Raw genomic sequence first — 19,613 nt, 5'->3', positions numbered from 1 at the left:
TGGTGAATTGGTTTGCAGATATGGAATCTATATATTTATACTTGAAATTTGAGTAGATCAAACAATGAAAAAAAGTAATAAGTTACTGATCTTTTTCATTCATAGCCATCAGAATGTTGAGGTTGCATAGTCTTATTTCATTTCATTTTTTCATATATTGGCAGAATATATCAAAAAAATGTAATCTCTTCTATTTGTTGTAAAGGAGCCATCTTTTCCTTCTCTTTTCCAAGGTGTCAGATCTTGTAGCACTCATATTCATTAGGATTTTCTCTGAATAGTTAATTTCATATGTGAAATTGAGGATAAACTATACATTGAGTTATACTATAGTTGCTGAAGTAAGTGGTTAGAATACTGTTTCTTTAGAAGCACTTATAACATTTCTATCATTTGTTGGAATTTGGTTTCCTCAGCAGTAGGGCTAATGCTGCTAATGGATATTTAAAAACTAGTTTTCTTTTTGCTAACTAGATTTTATTTTAAGATTTTTTAAAAATAAGATTTAAGTTTAACCTTTTGAATGCTAGAATTAACTAATTAATCAAACCAGCTTATTTATAAGGATTTTGAGAATGATAGACAATGTGATGGCAAAAATTGCTGTTAATTATTTTAAGTTGCAGACAATTTATTGATATCAGCAGTTTTTGATGAACTAATTTCTGTTCTTGATATTTTTCAGTTATGCAAAAGCAGCCTTTTGTTTGGAGGAACTTATGATGACTAATCCACACAACCACTTATACTGTCAGCAATTTGCTGAAGTAAGTGTTTGTTTTTTTAAATTGTTTTAATAATTTAATTTGCTGAAGTTTTTTTTAAACTTTATTTTAATAGTGATTCTGTTTTCATTATGTTGCATAATTTAAAGGAGTTAAAAGTAATTCTTTGAAAATGATACTTTTTGTGATGTTAGATAAGGACGTACTTTAAAAAAATATTTGATGAAGTTTTAATTTTAGGTTTAAAATTTTAAATTCCTAATTATTTTTTGAAGTAGTTACTTTTTCATTAGAAGTACTTAAAACAAACCTTTGGTATTAATTACATATTTGAACTTTTTTCAAAATTAATTTGTAATTTTTATTTTTCTAAGTTAATCCTTGAGGATCCTAAAAAGGTTACAAAGATTGTTTTTTCTCTTAGTTATCTATTTCTAACAAATCTATGGGGGCAAGAGGATGGATTTTATTTATATGCCACTGTACAGGTGATACTTATTTTGAATATGACTAGCAGAAAGTTTCTGAAGTGATGTTCTAATTCTGTATTATTATGCCTTTTTTTTTTTTACTGAAAGGGTCTTTATTTTTTTTAAGCATTCAATAATACAAAATAAAGATCATATTTCTCAGAGTTGTGCTTTGTCTTGTTATGCTTTGAATGGCATTTGAAGATTTAGATTAGTCTTAACAGCCTTAAGATGAGTTCCTTTAACATCTTGGACTTGGGTATGAAATATCTAACTACTGCAATTAGTAATTCCAATGGTATGATGAAGCATTCCATATTTCAGAGTAGTAAAATAAATAGATTTCATACGTCTGCATTTTTAACAGGTTAAATATACCCAAGGTGGACTTGAAAATCTCGAACTTTCAAGAAAATATTTTGCACAGGCATTGAAACTGAACAACAGAAACATGAGAGCGCTTTTTGGGCTTTACATGGTGAGTTGAGGTGTATGCTAAATGTTATTTTTTAAATCGTGTCAATTAAAATCCATTGACTATTCTTTTGAACTTCCCATACCTTTTCCTCATTTAATTACTAATTATATGGTTTTGATCTTTAATATAGTTTAAATATGTATAATTGAATTTCTAATAATTTAAAATTTTTAAATAACACAAAAAAATTTTCATACATATATACCCAGGATGTCCCAGAAGTCCTGGTACAGTTTTACCTATGCATATATATATATATGTAATATAATTTACACATATGAAAGTAAATGTAACAGTTTGATACTTTGCCATAAAAAATAAAACTTGTCATATTAAAAAGTCTCTTGTGTTCTCTTGAAATGAAATAATAGACATAAGCAGCATGCTCGACAAGTTTAATTTTAATTCATGGTGAGTTTTGCCATACCTAACCCTATTGTGTGTACTTTAAATTTAAACTTAGTGTACTTTAAACTTCCCTTAAAATAGCTTAAACTGTGTTACTAAAAAGATCTGTCAAAATATATATACTAAATAGATTTTTCAAGGCATCTTGGATTCCAGTTTTCCTAATAGAATAGGATTGAATTTATGTTGGGAAACAAATAATAAATGATTTCTGTTTGATTATGTAGGGCAAAAGATGAGCTTAGAGAAGAATCAGTGAAGCATAAGTATTTACTGTGTCCAGATTGTGTTAGGTATTCTCAAGGATGCAAAGAGATTTAAAATATGGAACCTGCCTTCAAGGAGCTTATCTAGTTAGGAAACAGATGGAACACCTAGAGCTCCTGTTTAGTAATCAAGATGTACAATCCCCTAGTTTTACAAATGAGGAAAAGAAGGCCCAGAGATTTAAGTGACTTACTCATAGTCACACAGCTTATAAATTTCTGATTTCAGATTCAAAACTCTTAATTATGTGTATATAGCAATGCAATATTGGCTCTATTGGAGAAGATCCTTTTGTTGTAGGAGAGATAGGACTTAGTGAGGTTTAAAAGAAAAGCAAAAAGCTTAAGAATATTACCTCTCATCAACTGCTTGCTTCCTTCTGAATTTGCTTGCTTATAGTCTTTTTTTTTTTTTTTTGGTGGGGCAGTGAGGGTTAAGTGACTTGCCCAGGGTCACATAGCTAGTAAGTGTCAAGTGTCTGAGGCCAGATTTGAATTCAAGTCCTCCTGAATCCAAGGCCTGTGCTTTATCCACTGCACCACCTAGCTGCCCTGATTATAATCTTTTGATGGAATTTTAAAGGTCACCTTGCTGGACTAAATTTGAAAGAAAATTTAAAAGTTTTTTTGTTTGTTTTTTTAAAGTCATGCATGGTGGTTGGTATATGCCTTTAATCCAAGCTACTGAAGCTGGTAATTCTCTTGGTTGAATCTTAGAAAATGATATGGTCTTTCACTTTAAGGTGAAAAAAAAACCAACAAAACTTAAAATCAAATTTTGCTATCATTATTGCAAGACTAGCCAAAAGTAGCAAGTGATACAAAGGGTGATTGAAAGATATATGAATATATGCCTGCACTATATTGCCAAAATTGACACGACCAGAAATCACATAACAGGTATGCATGATAAAGGAGACTGGCTGGTCTTATAGTGTTAGTGAAATAGAAGATATGGGCAGCCCAAGTACTGCACTGCCATTCACACAAAATGTTAAAAGAACAAGAGAAAGGTCTCCAGTGTATGGAACACATCTTTCGCAGAGGATTTGTGTATAAATATGGACAAGGATCATATAAGGTTAGATGTGTAGAAGTTGATACGTGTACTGGTAGAGAAAATAATGTGGCTATCCTAATGAGATTAGGAGGATGATTGGCAAATTCTATTAAAGTCATTCTTTTGATTCCTCTTAATACAGAGGTCACCCTAGTTGTCTTAGAAGGCTATGCCTATGGGACATAAGCTCTGACAGGTTCTGTTCAACTTGACAGTCTTTTAGATGGGATTGGCGATGCACCATTCAAATGAGATGCTACCATCCACAGACCAGCCTACCTAAGTTTAGTGAATTTCCTCTCTGATATGGTGGCTCCCAGTTGATGATGTTTTTTGGTTTTTTTCTTTGCTTTGACTACAGCAAGTCATCTGTGAAAGCATGTGAATCAGTTCACTAAGACATGATGAGGCTGTTATCTTCATTATAAGGTTGTTGCCAGTGACAATAGCATTAGCCACAAATTTAAAAAAAATCTTCCTACTCAATCATCACTGTAGGATACAAGTTGGCATGGTTTACGTAATTCACTCTTTTCATTTAAGTTTGATAGTATTTTGCAAGTGTATTCATTTGAGATAGGAGTTTTTAACCTGGGGTCCATAGACAGTCCCCCCTCTTTCTGCTTTCCCCCCACCCATGGGCTCTCTCTGGATGGATTTTAGAGGGAGGGCAAAATTGCATCTTTATTTTCACTAACCTTTGGTTTCCTTTGTAATCCTATTTATCTTATTCTATATGTTTAAAAATACTATTCTTAGGAGGGTTCGTCATACCTTCATAAGGGTCCATGACACAAAAAAGTTAAGAATCTCTGATCTAATATAAAGTGAGGATACATTTTTCTCTGGTATTTAAGTAGTCTGGAAATAGAGGCAGTCCAAAGAGATCTGTTTCAAGATACCCCTTGAAAATCTGAGAACTACAAACTGTTAACATTATAGTAATTGACATTGCTAATAGCTATTGGTAGCCTTATTCAACTCATCAAATAGTTGTTAATCACCTACTGGGCTCCATGCTAGGCCTTGCTAATATCAAAACCAAAAATTAAATAACACATGTCTTGAAGGAGTTTAGATTCTATTATGAGGGAAAATCAGATATTACAAATAGGTAAATAAAAAGTAATTTTAGGAGAAAATGCTAAGAAATACCTCCTTTTGGGAAGTAGAACAAGTCAGAGAAATATTTTGGAGACTGTTATTGAGGTATAGTGTGGAATTGGTCAGTAATAAAGGTAACAGTCTTAATTATAAAAGCATTGGGAAAATGATCCATGCCTTCACAGGTTGTTGTAAAGACTACTTTACTTGCCCTTAATCCATGGTCCCAGGTTCTCACATACGACTGATCATCACTCCGACGTGGTAAAATTTCCAGGATGTTTTTTGATAAAACTAAACGCTTTTTGGAAGGCCAGGATTCAGCACAGCATTAAATTGAGTAAGCATTTATTATGTGATATGTGCAAGGCATTGTATTAAATGCTATATATACAAAGGACAAAAAAGAAAAAGGTGGGGAGGGAAATTCCCTGCCCTCAATGAGCTTACATTCCACTAGGATCATAGAGCGTGTACACAGATAAATAAGGAGGGAAGAACATTGCAGGCATGGAACTTGTACAAAACCGTGGAAGTAAGACATGAAACAGGGAATTCAGAGAACAGCAAAAAGGGTAATTTAACTAGGATATAAATTATATAAAAAAGAATAATGTGAAATAAGTGAAAATAGTCTGAAAAGTCAGTGTAGGAGGAATGGGAGACTTTTAAAATTGTTTCCCTTCATGTTTCCAGAATTTCAGGTCTAATGGGGAGGGGAAAAAAAGAATTATATGTAAAGAAACTTAATGTACAAAGAAGTCACCAAGAAACTTAGATTTTTTTTAAAGATCTATGCAGAAGATAGGAACAAGTTCATGTAATAGGGGATGAATATGGTGTAGCATGATCCTGTAAAAATAGTGACAGGAGTACTAGTGATACTTAGCAGTGATGAGAATGAGTTGAAATTAGTAAGGAAAGCCTTCATCATGTTAAGGGCTAAAATTCTAGCTAAACTGTCTAAAATATCTAATGAGTGGTCACCAATAAATTATAAGCTTTAGCAAGAGTTAGACTTTTAAGCATTTATTAAGGAGAATAAGAATTTGGTAAAGAGAGAGAAAGGCCTAGATTCCTATCTGTTAAAGGGAGAGCGCATTTCTAGCTCCGCTCTCCACCAGAGTCCAGAGGAAAGAGAGCGAGACTGATTGCCAGTCTCTTCCTTCCTCTTCCCACTAGCCCGCGTCACTTCCTGACGCCAAAGAAAAGACTCCTGGTCTTGCCCTCAAAGACCTTTGCTTCATGGGCGGAACTCTTCTACAGTAAGTCTCCAGCAGGTGGTGTCATTCCAATCGTTACAATCAAGAACAGGTCATGCCTGGTTAGCCTTTTCTTTTTTCTTTTTTTTTTTGGTTTTGATAGTTTTTATTCCAGTAGATTAGGTCAATAATATAGTTATACCTTGCCTAAATTTTTAGTAAATAACTTGGAATACTCTTGTGGAAAAGAAGAAATGTAACATAATTAGATGGATTCAAAGTTTGTTTAATGATTGAATTCAAAGAGTAGTTGTTAATGGTTTAATGTCAGAATGACAGGAAGTCTCTTGGGGAGTGCCCCAGGGATTGTGATTGGCTCTGCTATTTAACATTTATATTGTGATTTGGATAAAAATATGGATGATAGGCTTATCAAATTTGCACATGAACAAAACTGGAAGGATAGCCAACACATTGAATGACAGAATCCAGATATTAGAGAGGGTAGAGTATTGGACTGAATCTAATAATAGGAAATTCAATAGGATTAAATGTAATGTTTTAAACCTTGGTTTGAAAAAATCAAGCACAAAATTGGAGTAGACAACACTTAATCTGGAAATCACAGGGGGTTTAGTTCACTGCAGGCTGAATGACTAGGTGGAGTCAGTGTAGTAATGAGGCAGTCAGAAAAATTAAGGTGATTTTAGACTTCAGTAGTAGAGCTATAGCTTCCAGGAATGAGGAGATAATAGTTTCACTATATTCTGGCTTGGTCAGAACATACCTGTATACAGCATTGTATTTACTCCTAGATTAGGCACTTTCGGGGTAACATTGATAAAGCTGGATAAGATTCAGTGGACTGAGGGGGCAGCTAGGTGGCGCAGTAGATAAAGCACCGGCCCTGGAGTCAGGAGTACCCGAGTTCAAATCCGGCCTCAGACACTTAACACTTACTAGCTGTGTGACCCTGGGCAAGTCACTTAACCCTCATTGCCCTAAAAAGAAAAAAAAAAACATTCAGTGGACTGCAACCAGAACCATGAAGGACCTGGAATCTGTGCCATATGAATATTGGTTGAAGGAACTGGGAAAAACTTATCCTGGAGAAGGAGTTGATAAATGTTTCAGTCAGTCAGGAAAAGTTGTCCAAAAGTGTAATGGACTGCTTCTGGAGATAGTGGGTTCCCCCTCATTAGAGGTTGTTATCCACTTCACCACCTAGCTGCTCCTCATTAGAAATTTTAAAGTAGAGGATGGATGACTACTTTTCTGATGTGTTATAGGGACTTTTTTTTAATGAATTAAACTAGATGATCACTGAGCTCCCAAATCTGAAATTTGTTGATTATCTTCTAGGTAATAGAGAACCTCTGAAGATTCTTTTTGACAGTTGAGTGAACTAATTAGACCTGTGCTTTAGGAATATTGGCAGTTGTACGGAGAATTAATTGTAAAGGGCAGAGGATAGTGGGGAAGAGAATACTTAGGCTGTTTCATTAGTTTAAGCGAGAAGCAATGAACTACATCCGAACTAGCCTGGGGGCTCTGTGAATGGAGAGAAGAGTATGGATGCAAGAGATATTGTGAAGTTAGGGTTAGCAAAACTTGGTCACTGATTGGTTGTAGAGATTGAGGGAGAAGGACAAGTTTTGAAAAAGAGGGATTATTTTGAAATTCCATTAAACTTTTAAATACCTAATCTCTTCAAGGTACTGTACCATGGATAGGGGAAAATACACAGTGAGAGAGAGGAGGGAAGAGAATATGACTTAGACACCAACAGGGAAATAAATATACAATAAGAGAATTGCAGAAGTGAAATAGGAGGATTGAGGAAGGTGAGATATATCTAACTAGGGGAATTAGGCAAAGGCCTTATTGGGGAGAGTTGTGTTCAAGCTGAGTCATGGAGAATTTTTTGAATTTCAAAAGGCAAAGAAGGCATAGGTGTTAAATGGAAGGAGAAGGCCATTTCAGGGGTAAGAAATTTTGTTTAAACGTATAGTTGAGGGAAAGCTCTAGAAAGTAAAGAAGCATTTGAACCGAGAAACTAGATAATCTCTGAAGTCTCTCCCAACTTTAAGACTCTGAAGGAAATAAACTTAGAAAAAAAAAAGACAGTAATGTACTGTAGTAGAGAAAGAAAAGTATTATTTTAATATTGATTGATATAGCAGAAGGAACTGATTTCTTTCTAGATGAAGTAGAAATCATATAGCCTAATAAGATTTGACATAAGATTTCGATGCTAATTTTGAATGTTTTGAAATTGATAATGGAGATTATAGGATGATCTCAAAAGCTTAAAGGAAATATCAGAATGGCAGATGAGAGAGATATTAAGGGTCATAAGAGTAACAGGTACTTTTGAAATAAATGTTGTTTCTGATCTGAAGAAACAAAATAAAGGCTTACTCCAGGTGTAAATCATAACTAGCGGTTTTTATCATAAAGAGTTATAGGAAATCCATATTTAAGTGTAAAGTAGATTTCTAATCTCATAGGTGTGAATAAAAGTACCAGTTACTCCATGTTTTCTTATCAAATTCTTGTCAATGCCATTCATATACTTTCCATGTAGGATTCACTCAGTTTGCTGGAAGCCTTCTAGTTATTTGTGTGTTACTTTGTAATAATTTTAAACAGCTACATTTGCTTTTTCCTTTTTTCCCCCTGTACTATATTTAAAATTACATTTTCATTTTATACCCTTTAGATTTTATATTGAGTTTACATTTTAAATTATAGCTCTGCTATCTAATATAATGTATTACAAAGTAATTTTTTTTGTTGTATTGATATAGTTCGTATCACCATCATGACTGTTTTTTAGTATTTTCTTAACTAGAAAAAGGAATGTGTTTGATTTATTTTCTTTTCTGTTTTTAGTCTGCAAGTCACATTGCTTCAAATCCAAAAGCAAGTGCAAAAATGAAAAAGGATAATATGAAATATGCTGGTTGGGCAGCTAGTCAAATAAACAGAGCATATCAGGTTAGTATATGAAAAGTTCTTTTATATTATCAACTGGTTCCACTAATATATTATATTTCTTTAAGTTCAATCTATTTGTGTAAACTATACTACTAGTAGGTTTGCTTTTCAAAATTAATTGTAGTAGAGGCTGTGTCTAGGAGTAGAGTGACTTTTAATGTGTACAAAAATTTGTAATATGTGAATTTCTTATACCTATTATATGAGTGCTCTGCTTTAAAATAGGAATATCCAAATGTATACATTGAGGGTGATTATTTATAAGATGAACTTAAGGTTAACTTATTAGCCATCACCAGCTAGAAATTTAATGAGAAATTAAGAGAGAGAAACTTTGCCTGAAGTTATCATTTGAATTGCTAAGAAAAACATGATCTGACCTAAAAATATCTTTATAGTACTGCATTTCATTGTATATTTACAGAATTTAAAATATCAACAACAGAAAGCTATCATAAAATTAAAACCTCAAAAAGTAGATACTGGACTCTTTTAAGCATTTGATTAGGACAGCTAGGTAGCGCAGTAGATAAAGCACTGACCCTGGATTTAGGGAGACCTGAGTTCAAATCCAGCTTCAGACACTTGACACTTACTAGCCCTGTGACCCTGGGCAAGTAAATTGACCCTCGTTGCCCTGCAAAAAAAAGAAAAAACATTCAATGGCATTGTCTGTTTTTCTAAGGGCTATTCTTATTCCTTTTACATTCATATTATCTTTTGAAACACCTATAGACATCTGTAGGCTAACAAGCAATTATGTTGACCCAGTGAGCCATGATAGAAGCTAGTGTTAAGCTCAGAGGCTTTTTGAATTTATTAGTTTTATAAGTTGTCAGTTCATTTTGAATTTTTTATGTTAGGACAGCTTCTGTCCTCATAATAAGGAACTATAGTATAGTGGATAGAGAGCTACCTGGCAGTATAATGCAGTAGTAAGAACTTAAACTCAGGAGTCAGAAAACCTAAATTCAAATCATCCTTTTGCAGCTTATTACTTTGTGTTATTCTTGGCAAGCCATTCCTGGATGCTCAGTTTCCTCATTTGTAAAATGAGAAGATTGGATTACATGGTCTTTAAAGTCCCCTCCAGCTCTTGAATCAAGAACCACTTTAACACATACTGGCTGTGTGATGCTAGGCAAGTCATTAATTGTCTCAATTCCTCAACTAAGACTATAAATTGCAGAATAGTTGCTACTCTGCATTGGTAGCAGGAGTTTCCTATACCAGGGTTATCATATATCCAGACCAAAACTGAGAGACTGATTTGGTAGTATGATAATCATTTTTTGGTGTTTTTTTTTAAATATTCATTTTAAACTTAATACAAAAAGACAAAAAAGAGCATTTTCAAACACAGCACAACATTAAAAGAGGGGATTCAGTATAAAACCGTGAATTACCATTTCTCACCGATTTAAAAAAAACAACAAACTATGTAATAAATAGGCATTGTTTTTAAAGTCTCACTGTTTTTCTGTTCTTCCTTCTAAGTTTTCTTTTGTTCTCAGCTGTGTAGGTTTTTTTTCTCCCTTCCCACTTTTCATAGCTCTTTTGTAGTTGATTTGAGTATTTATAATTCTCAAAATGACTTAGTCATTCAAAGTTGTTCTTAGTACAATATTGCTCTTACTGTTGAAAATCATTGTTTAACTCTTCAGACACTGCTGTATTCAGTGTCTTATTGACATATAGCAGTTCTGATAAAATGTTGGTATTTGAAAAATAGGTCTTTGCTATTATAGGACACTTGGGCCCATTAAAGGAGTTTTGCAGTTTTCTAAAAGTAAATCTTAAAGTAACAGATAAATGTAAGATTGTTATTGCTAACTTGTCATATGCTTATTTGTAGATTTGTACATATTTATTTACCTCCTTCCCCATCTTTTTTTTAGTATCAGTAGCTTTTAAACTCTTTATGCCTAAGACCTAAATATTGGATTGAATTGAATTATATATTGATATTAGGTAGACATTGTCTTAGAATCCTTTCTGTAGACTTTGTGGACTGAAGAAGTTGGACGTTTAAAGTGAGGCCAAGTTATGAAACATCTTGAATTCAGTAATTTTGACCAGATCCAGTTGGCAGTGGAAAGATATTATAGGTTTTTAAGTAGAGGAATGACATGTTCAGAGATATACTTTAGGAATATTAATCTGTTCCTGTAGTGTAGGACATATGTCCAAGTAGGCACTCTAAATATTTGTGGTTTTTATTTGATTCAAAGAAGAAAGTCTGAAGGCAAGGTATTTATTGTAATAAAGTCTTGATGGGCCCAAGGCTTGAAGAAAATTTTGGGAATGGACAAATTTGATGTACTTTAAAGGAAAAACTGATAGAATCTGATGACTATATTTAAGAGATTAAAAGAACGGAAACTTAAGTTGAGTCTGATTTTGAGCTTGAGGAGAATGTTTATACCACTAAGAAAAAGGAGGAACCATAAGAGTAGTGCCACTGTGTGTAGGGGAAAAAATGTTGAACATGAAGAAAAAACAGAAGTGACCACAAAGACTTAGCTTGTGTAAACAAAATTTAGTATCGTAGAAAAATAGTTTACAACAAAGTCAGTCTAGTGTGTATTTAGACTACCTATTTCATAGAGGAGTTGTGAAGGAAGCATATTATAAATTATAAAGCACTTTTTAATGTGAGATTGTTTGTACACATTATCATTTTATGCTGTATGGTAATTTAGCAAAATTGGTTTTGGAAAGCAGCATTATTAATACTATTTTTTACACAGATAAACCAAGAATTTCTAAGCTTAGCTGGGGGATATCGAAAAGTTACTGGGTAGAGACAGAAAGATGTTATGAGATTCTTGGTGTAACGATTGGAATGATGCCACCTTACATTGGTATCCATAACACAGGGACTTGAGGCTTTCCTCTAGTCCAACATGGGCTCTTCATGGCGGGGGGCAGCCTGTGCAGAGTCATGGAGGTGGAAAATAGGATCTCATGTACATGGGACGGAAAGGTCAATTTGACCAGAATATAGAGTGAATTAGGGAGAATAATGTGAAATTATTCTAGAAATATTGATTGTGGGTTAAGGGATGGATGTGAACAATGTTGAAATAAAATTAATAAGGCTTTAGCTGCTGATTGGATATGGAGAAGGAAGGAAGATAAAAGTCAAGCAGATACCTCCCAAGATTATAAAACAATAATTTCCACAATAGAAATAAGGACATTAGATGGATGAGTTGGTTTCAGGAAGAAAATAATGAGTTTTACTTTAGACATGTAGAGTTCAAGATGACCATGGTAGAGTTGGGTGGAGATGTCCAACAGACAGTTGATGAAGCAGTACCTGAGCTCCAGAAAGATGAGTGGGAAGATATATTGATTTGTGAGTGCTTAGAGATAATTGAGCCAGTAGAAACTAATGAGGTCAAAGAGAGAGTTTAGACAATGAAAAGAAGGCCTAGGACAGAGCCCTGGGATATACTAATGTATGTGGGGTCAGGATGTATGATAATCCAGTAGAGTTAGAAGAAGTGAACCACATGTAGGAGAGAATAGTGTCACAACTAAGAAAGAGGAAGTATCCAGGAGACAGGGGTTGATCAGATGTTGAGTGCTGCTTAAGTAGAGGACAAGGACTAAAAAAGACTTTTGGTTTAGTAATTGAGATAATTAGTAACCTTGGAGTGAACAATTTTAGTCAAGTGGATGAAAATCAAGACAGATTTTCAGGAGAGGAAATGAAGATAGTAGCTTTCCCTAGGAATATGGATATGAAAGAGGAAATCTGTAAGATAGTGGCATGAAGGACTAACGGGGTCAGTTGAAGGTTTTTAAAGGATGGGGAAAGTTTGGGCATATTTGTAGATAGTAGGAGAGGAAGCCAGTGACTAAAGAGGGATTGAATATTTGCAAAAAGGGATTGAGTGGGAGGGAAAATTAGAAGTGCAGACATGAGGGAATAGGATTAAGGCCACAAGTATCCTGGTTAACATTATAAGAAGACATACATCTTCCTCTGAGACTGGGACAGTGGAGGAAATAGTGGCATTACATCCCTTCCGCCCTGCCCCTCATTGAGGAACAAAGATTAATTTGGTTCTAGACAGAAGTGAAAATGGAGTGTGCCAATTTTTCCTCTGAGCATCATTAACATATAATGTTAGTGGTAGTTAGGAGCTGACTAGAAGTACTTAAAAGAAGGTTTTTGATCAAGCATTTGATTTCAACATTACCTAGAATTCCATTGATTAAAGTGTTCTTTTTTTTTTTTTTTTGAGGGACAATGAGGGTTAAGTGACTTGTCCAGGATCACACAGCTAGTAAGTGTCAAGTGTCTGAGACCAGATTTAAGGTTAGGTCCTCCTGAATCCAGGGCCGGTGCTTTATCCTAGCTGCCCCGATTAAAGGTTCTTTTGAGTTAACTTTCTAAATTCCTGGGAGTATTGAATGGTATGAGGCTCAGTCATAGTTTTGTGAGAATTAATTTAATCCTTTTGTTTTCTTAGTATGTAGCTGAGGGAATACAACTTTGGAAATTAGAATTAGAGGTTATGGTGATTGATAGAGCTTTGGGAAGGGTGACCATGGAATAATAGTTGAAGTTACTAGAGATGGGTGAGACCAGAAATCTGAAGCCTGAGCCCAGAGTTAATAGGAAAAAGAGGACCTCAAGTAAATAAAAACTGCAAAACGTACAGCATTAAGCAACAGAAAGTTTGTGAAGAAATGCTGTCTATTTGCATTTGTGGTATGTTAAACTGTTTTCAATTAAGTTGAATTCAATTAAATCAATCGATAAGCATTTGTTAAATATCTTCTATGAGCTAAACTCTCAGGTGCTGGGGATACAAAGACAAAAGCAAAACAATCCTTGCCCTCAAGGAGCTTACGTTTGATAGGAAAATACAAGATGGACAATGGGTATACATATATAATAAATACGGGGCATTTTTCTTTTTGGAGGAAGGCAGTACTTCTTTGGGGAAGAAGCAGGAAAACTGTATATATATTCTCAGAATAAAAGACAAACGGCCCGTGTTATGTGGAGAAGGCTCATGAAGTGCTGTGTTCTATAGAGTAGTGAATGATTGGAAAGTGTACTTATATGGTAAGAAGGGTTTCCTTCAGGCCAATTTAATTCAAGTATTTAAATACTTCCTATGTTTTAGATATTGTACTAGGTACTGGAGCTACAAAAGAGAATAAAGTCCCTTCAACTGTAGAGATCAGGAAGGGCCTTACATAGTTGGTGACTTTTTTAAAGTTTTCTAAGAGACAAAGGTGAGGAGAGAGTACATTGTCAGATACAGGGAACTTATTAAGAATAGTGTGCTAGTTTGACTAGCATAGAGAGTGCATTATTGGGTAGCAGGATGTAAAATGACGTTAGCCTGAAAGGTAGGTGGTTTGGCAGATTCTCAGTGAATAACACTATAGCTGTTAGCAAGTTAGGGAGTCTAGATATAAATCCAATTAATACATGTATTGATCACTATTAAGTATTTCAAAGCATAATATAACTAATTGCTTTCAATGTTACTATTGGATCATGTGCAGCCATAAATATAGTAGTAGAAACTCAATTGAGAGTAAATGGGAAGACAGCAGAAATTAATGAAAAATCATTTACATGTGTTTTATTTTTTACTTTTACTATACTCAAGGACACATGGTACTAACTAGTAGCCAGCCTAATTTATAAATAGTCTTAAAAGCCAGAAGACTTGACTTTGAGATTTGATCTGATACTAACTCTGTGGTTCTGTGCAAGTTAAGCATTACTAAATTTTAACTACTTCAGAATGAGTGTTTATAACACAGTACCTCCTAACAGGCTTGTGAAGAAATCATTATATTATAAACCCTGAAGGCTATCTAAATACAAAACATTGTGTCTGCGTTAGTGAAATTCTCAGATAAGAAGCTGTACATAAAATTTTTTTGAGTTCATGTGAGAGCTGCTACAGTGTTTAAAAAAATACTCATTTCCTTAAGTAGACCATGGCCTGCTGGTCATATTTATACTATCAATTAAATGTTTTTTTTTATTGTAGTGCAAAGATAAATTTTACCCCAACATGGGTCCCAAATCATCATAAATTCTTAATCATTATAAAATGCATAATGTTTTACTGTATTAGTATGCCAATGAAATCATAGGTTAGAGCTATATATATATACAGGGTATTCTAAAAGTGTGTGTGTGTATTTCTATACACAAACACGGATATTTTCAGATAAAAAGTATATACACAGATATGTTTATATATGTGTGTATGTTTATATGATTTTTATCAAATTTTTTTCTTAGATCAAACAGAAAAATTTTAGAATAAAATATGCTAGACTCAGTTCTCATGATAATAACATCTGGTGTTTATATAGCTCTTCAATGTTTGAAAGTTTTAATTGCACTTAATTTTATGATAACATTCAATTAGGTATTATCCCTATTTTACAGATAACCTATAATTAGAACTTTATATTATATTTAAATTAAATTATATCATTTATACAATTTATGATTACTATAGAAAAGAATTTTTAATCATCAACATAATAGCTAATAACTATATTCTTGAATAGACTCAGCTTCTTGACTTAACGTCAGCACAGGTATAATGTAAACAATCATTTAATAATATATTTCTGAATACTTGTAAATTAGAAAGTGAATTCTTAAGCACTACTTCCTTTCCTTTTCACTTAATAAGGAAAGAGAATATGGCTACTTCTTGTTCTTCAATTAGTTCTTGTTCTTCATAATTGGTTTAGTATGTTCAGTGGCTGAAGCATTTTTAGCACTGGCAGGAAAGTTTGATTAATGCTCATGAAAAACTTTAATGTGATCCTCCTTGCAGTAATTTTCCAGATAAATGCTTCTTTGGTACACTGTTAGATTCTTCAGTGTTGGCAATCCATATGTTATTTATGATTGCAGAGGTGATTCTGTTACAAACCATTTGGGAAATAGAAAATTAAATCATGGTTTTGGGAAAAATAGTATTCCGGCTTAATCAGTTAAATTGCCATCTAATTTTGGAATAGACAAAATAATTGCTTGTCAAGCAAAATGTATAGTGATAGATTTAGTTTGAATTTTCCTTTTATTTGTTTTGACACACACACAAAATTTGTCTCTTCTAAATTTTGTTGGATGTCAGTAGTGTTGACACTTTCAGTCTTGATTGTATTTTTATTGAATTACAAAGAAATAGTCACAAGTTAATATAATTTTGATTCAGGACCTCAACATAAAATATTGTTTAGCATTGATACTGTCTTACTGATACATAATATTGCATTTTGACATCAGTTCTTGCAGAAGATTTTTGTTTTTGTTGAGAGAGTATTTGGAATAAATGTTTCTACATAGTATCCTATTTTTCCTCCTTCATCAAACCTTTCTCTCAAGGAATTGGATATGAAAGTATCTGATTAGAATGTTCTTGTTTACTTGGAGAGGTAGAATAAAAGGCTTTCTGTTCTCCCTAAATCCCTGTAAGAGTTAATTTGCAGAATAATAGAAACAGTAAGTAGTTTCTTATACACTTCAGAACTTTTCATTTTAAAGTAGTTGTGAAAATACAAGTTTAAATATAGTTTTATATGTGTTTTGTTTAATAAAACACTTTTAAAATTATACTTGACACCCAGAGTCCTATTTTTCTTAAAATGTTTTCCATCCCCATGGTATTATTTCCAAGGCTTCCTCCTACCATCTTAATTTTTTTTTCCTGTATCAAATGATATTTAACAACAGAAAGCTAATGGTTTAGGGAAGTAGGGTGGTCCTGAAGTTAAGCTGTAGCTTCAGAGGTCATAGTCAGTTTACCAGCTTCTAAAGCTGTTGCATCTGTGACATTACCTTTACTTCACCACTTAATCTTTCGCAACAGGTTATGAAAAGTTTGCTAAATTCTGTTAATTACAAGAGAGAAGGAGCACATCATAAATCAAGAACTATGTATTTGAGACAGCATTGGTATTTGAAGAAAAACGTATTCAGTGTTTAGATGGTAACATTTAGTTCTAGAATAGATTGTGTTTCTAATAGCAAATTTCAGTCAATACTTTCAACAGAAGGGAATAGTTTAGTGCAGGTATATTAAAACTCAGTTCCTTTTTCCTGACAGAAAGCACCAACCTAGCCAATAAATCTGTGCTAAATCAGGCTGATGAGTGATGGGAATTGTCAGTCCAGTTAGAAAACTCATTTTGAAAATCAGCATGGGGCAGTCAGCAGCACACCCCACACCCTGCATTGGTTACAGGAATTATATTGAATTTATTGTGTTTATAAATATACAAAGATATTATTTGATGGTATGTATTTCTTTCATTTCAGTAAATTATAATTCAATAAGCTGGAAATATATCTTTTACTCCGTCATAATACACAAGTGTATGCATTGCATTGTATATTTCATTTAAAAAACTCCTGACCTACTTTTCTGCAGAAATGTAGTGTCACTTTATGTGAGTATTTTAAATTTATAGAGTGCCTTACTTTTTTCAAGCATTTTTATAGGGTAAGGGAAAACTTTGAATTAAATGTGGTAAAAAGTAATTACTGTTCATATTGAAATAGAAATTAAAATTCATCTTCAAAATTTTTCAGATCCAAAGTGAATAATTATAAAAGTCAAGTATCATAGTTTAAGAAGCTAGCTATAATTGCATGAAATCTTACTTTACATGATTAACTGATTATAAGCTTATTAAAATGATTTTCAAAATCCCACATAATTGGAAGTCAAATGATAAACACTTTTATAATACTGTTACTAAAATAGTTTCTGCTGTTACCGATTGGTAAACATTTATTAAATACCTACTGTGTGCAAGATGCTATGGGGATACAAAGATGAAAGTGAAATTCTCTGCCCTAAAGGAGCTTGGAATAAATAGGGGTGAAACATGTACACAGAAGGGAATATACAATGTTGAAAAGAAAATCGAAAGGAAATTCCCTACCAGCTGGGGAGATCAGGGGGATCTTTATGTTGACAATGTTATTTGAGCAAAAACTTAAAGGAAACCAAGCATTCTTCACAGTGGAAGTAAGGAGGGAATGCTTTCTTGTCCAAGGGGATAACCAGTGCAAGGGCATGGAGATAGGAGATGAATTGTTTTATATGAGGATTAGTAAAAAAGCTGACCAGTATCATTAGAATGACTGGCTAGAGGTAGCAAGGTAGAACTGGGCCTGGAAGTCAGAGCATTCAAACCTGCCCTTAAATACTACTAGCTTTGTGACCCTGGGTAACTCAACCTGTTTGCCGCAGTTCCTCAACTTTAAAATGGGAATAATAATAGCACCTACCTCCTGAGTTGTTGTAAGAATCAGATGTGTTAATATTTATAAAGCACTTAGCACAGTATCTTGCTTATAGAAGACTCTATATTAAATATGTTAAGCATTTTCCCATCCTCCTAGGAGGAAAATAATTTGCATGTAGGCTGAGGAGATAAGTTGGACCCACATTTAAAGGATATCAGAAAGAGTTTGTATTTGATCCTAGGGGTAATAATAAAGATCCACTAGAATTTGAGTTAGGAAAATGACATGGTCAGAGTTGTGGTTTAGGAAAACCACAACTGAGTGGGAACGTGGATTGGAGTGGGGAGAGACGAAAGGAAGAAAGACCAATTAGGAGGCTGTTGAAACAGTTCAGATGATACATAAAGAGGGTTTGAACCAGGATGATGGCTGTTTAAGTGGAAAGAAGGGAATATATGGGAAAGATGTAGAGAAACAAAATTTAGCAACTGATTGAATATGTAGAATGAAAGAAGGATCAAGAATGACATTGAATTTTGAGTGCAGGTGGCTGGCTGGATGATGAGACCCTCAACAATAAGAGTAATTTGGAAGATGAATGAGTTTGAGGGGAAGAGATGAATTCTGTTTCATACATCTTGAGTTTAAGATGTATATAATATATCTAGTTTGAAATGTTCAATAGACATTGATATATAGGACTGGACCTTAGCAGGGGGAAGCTAGTACAAAACATAAAGATCTGTGAGTCTTCACAGAGAACCCACTGGAAATGATAAAGTATTACCTCTTTCCTTTAAAAAGGTGACATTTACATTGTTATTTAGAGCCTTTAACAAGGTTATATTAGGATACATTTTGTACTATCAGGTAAATTTTAAAAATGAGTTTAATTGCATTTTCTTTTTAGTTTGCAGGAAGAAGTAAGAAGGAAACCAAATACTCTCTTAAGGCAGTGGAAGACATGTTGGAAACACTGCAGATCACTCAGTCTTAAGGTTTTAAAAACTCACATTAATTTCACAATTCCACAATCAACCTTATTGGTCTGTAAGTTATATACTATGTGCCCAGTGCTATTTATACCAAGTTCCTATTAATGAGATGTTTGTGTAAAATGAAAAATGCCTTTTGCTGCTAAGCAGGATGATAGAGAAAGCTAACTGAAGTTTCTAAGGAAGAGGAATCCAAGAAGACTCCATTAATTATATATCACTTGTCAGATCATCTCTGTATAATATCTGCTTTTAAGCCATACCTGATGTAGAGAATAAACATAATAAATGAAACCAAGATGATTTCTTTAACTTGTATATAATAACTGCATTCTTTCTTATATTGATGTTATCAGGTAAAATTACCTCAAATACTTAAACTATACAGTCAGGAAATAAATTTAAGATAAACATTTCTAGTTATCAGCTGGTGATGAGGATTTACCAGTATGATTATTGAATAAAATATGTTTCTTAAGTACCTCTGGTATGCAAAGAACTGTGCTAGGACCTGCCTGAGAAAGATATAAAATTTAGTGGGATATTACATATACAGAAATAACTGTAATATATACGGAAGGCATTGACATGATGCCACCAGAATTCTGTATTATGGGTGGCTTCCTGGAAAATGTCCTGGGAT

The 19,613-nt window shown here is 33.6% G+C and overlaps 1 protein-coding gene across 1 annotated transcript in view; it reads left to right on the top strand.

The window, feature by feature from the left end:
- Positions 1-19,288, top strand: part of EMC2 (ER membrane protein complex subunit 2) — a 61,640-nt gene extending 42,352 nt beyond the window's left edge. Inside the window, exons 8-11 of the mRNA XM_043977903.1 lie at positions 686-767; positions 1,563-1,673; positions 8,609-8,713; positions 18,886-19,288. Of these exons, the coding sequence (XP_043833838.1) occupies positions 686-767; positions 1,563-1,673; positions 8,609-8,713; positions 18,886-18,972 (385 nt within the window). The 3' untranslated portion in view covers positions 18,973-19,288. The remainder of the gene's footprint in view (positions 1-685; positions 768-1,562; positions 1,674-8,608; positions 8,714-18,885) is intronic.
- The last annotated feature ends 325 nt before the right edge of the window (positions 19,289-19,613 follow it).

Source organism: Dromiciops gliroides, chromosome 1 (assembly GCF_019393635.1).
Source record: "Dromiciops gliroides isolate mDroGli1 chromosome 1, mDroGli1.pri, whole genome shotgun sequence".
NCBI classification, from domain to species: domain Eukaryota; kingdom Metazoa; phylum Chordata; class Mammalia; order Microbiotheria; family Microbiotheriidae; genus Dromiciops; species Dromiciops gliroides.
This window is presented reverse-complemented; position numbering and strand designations above follow the sequence as displayed.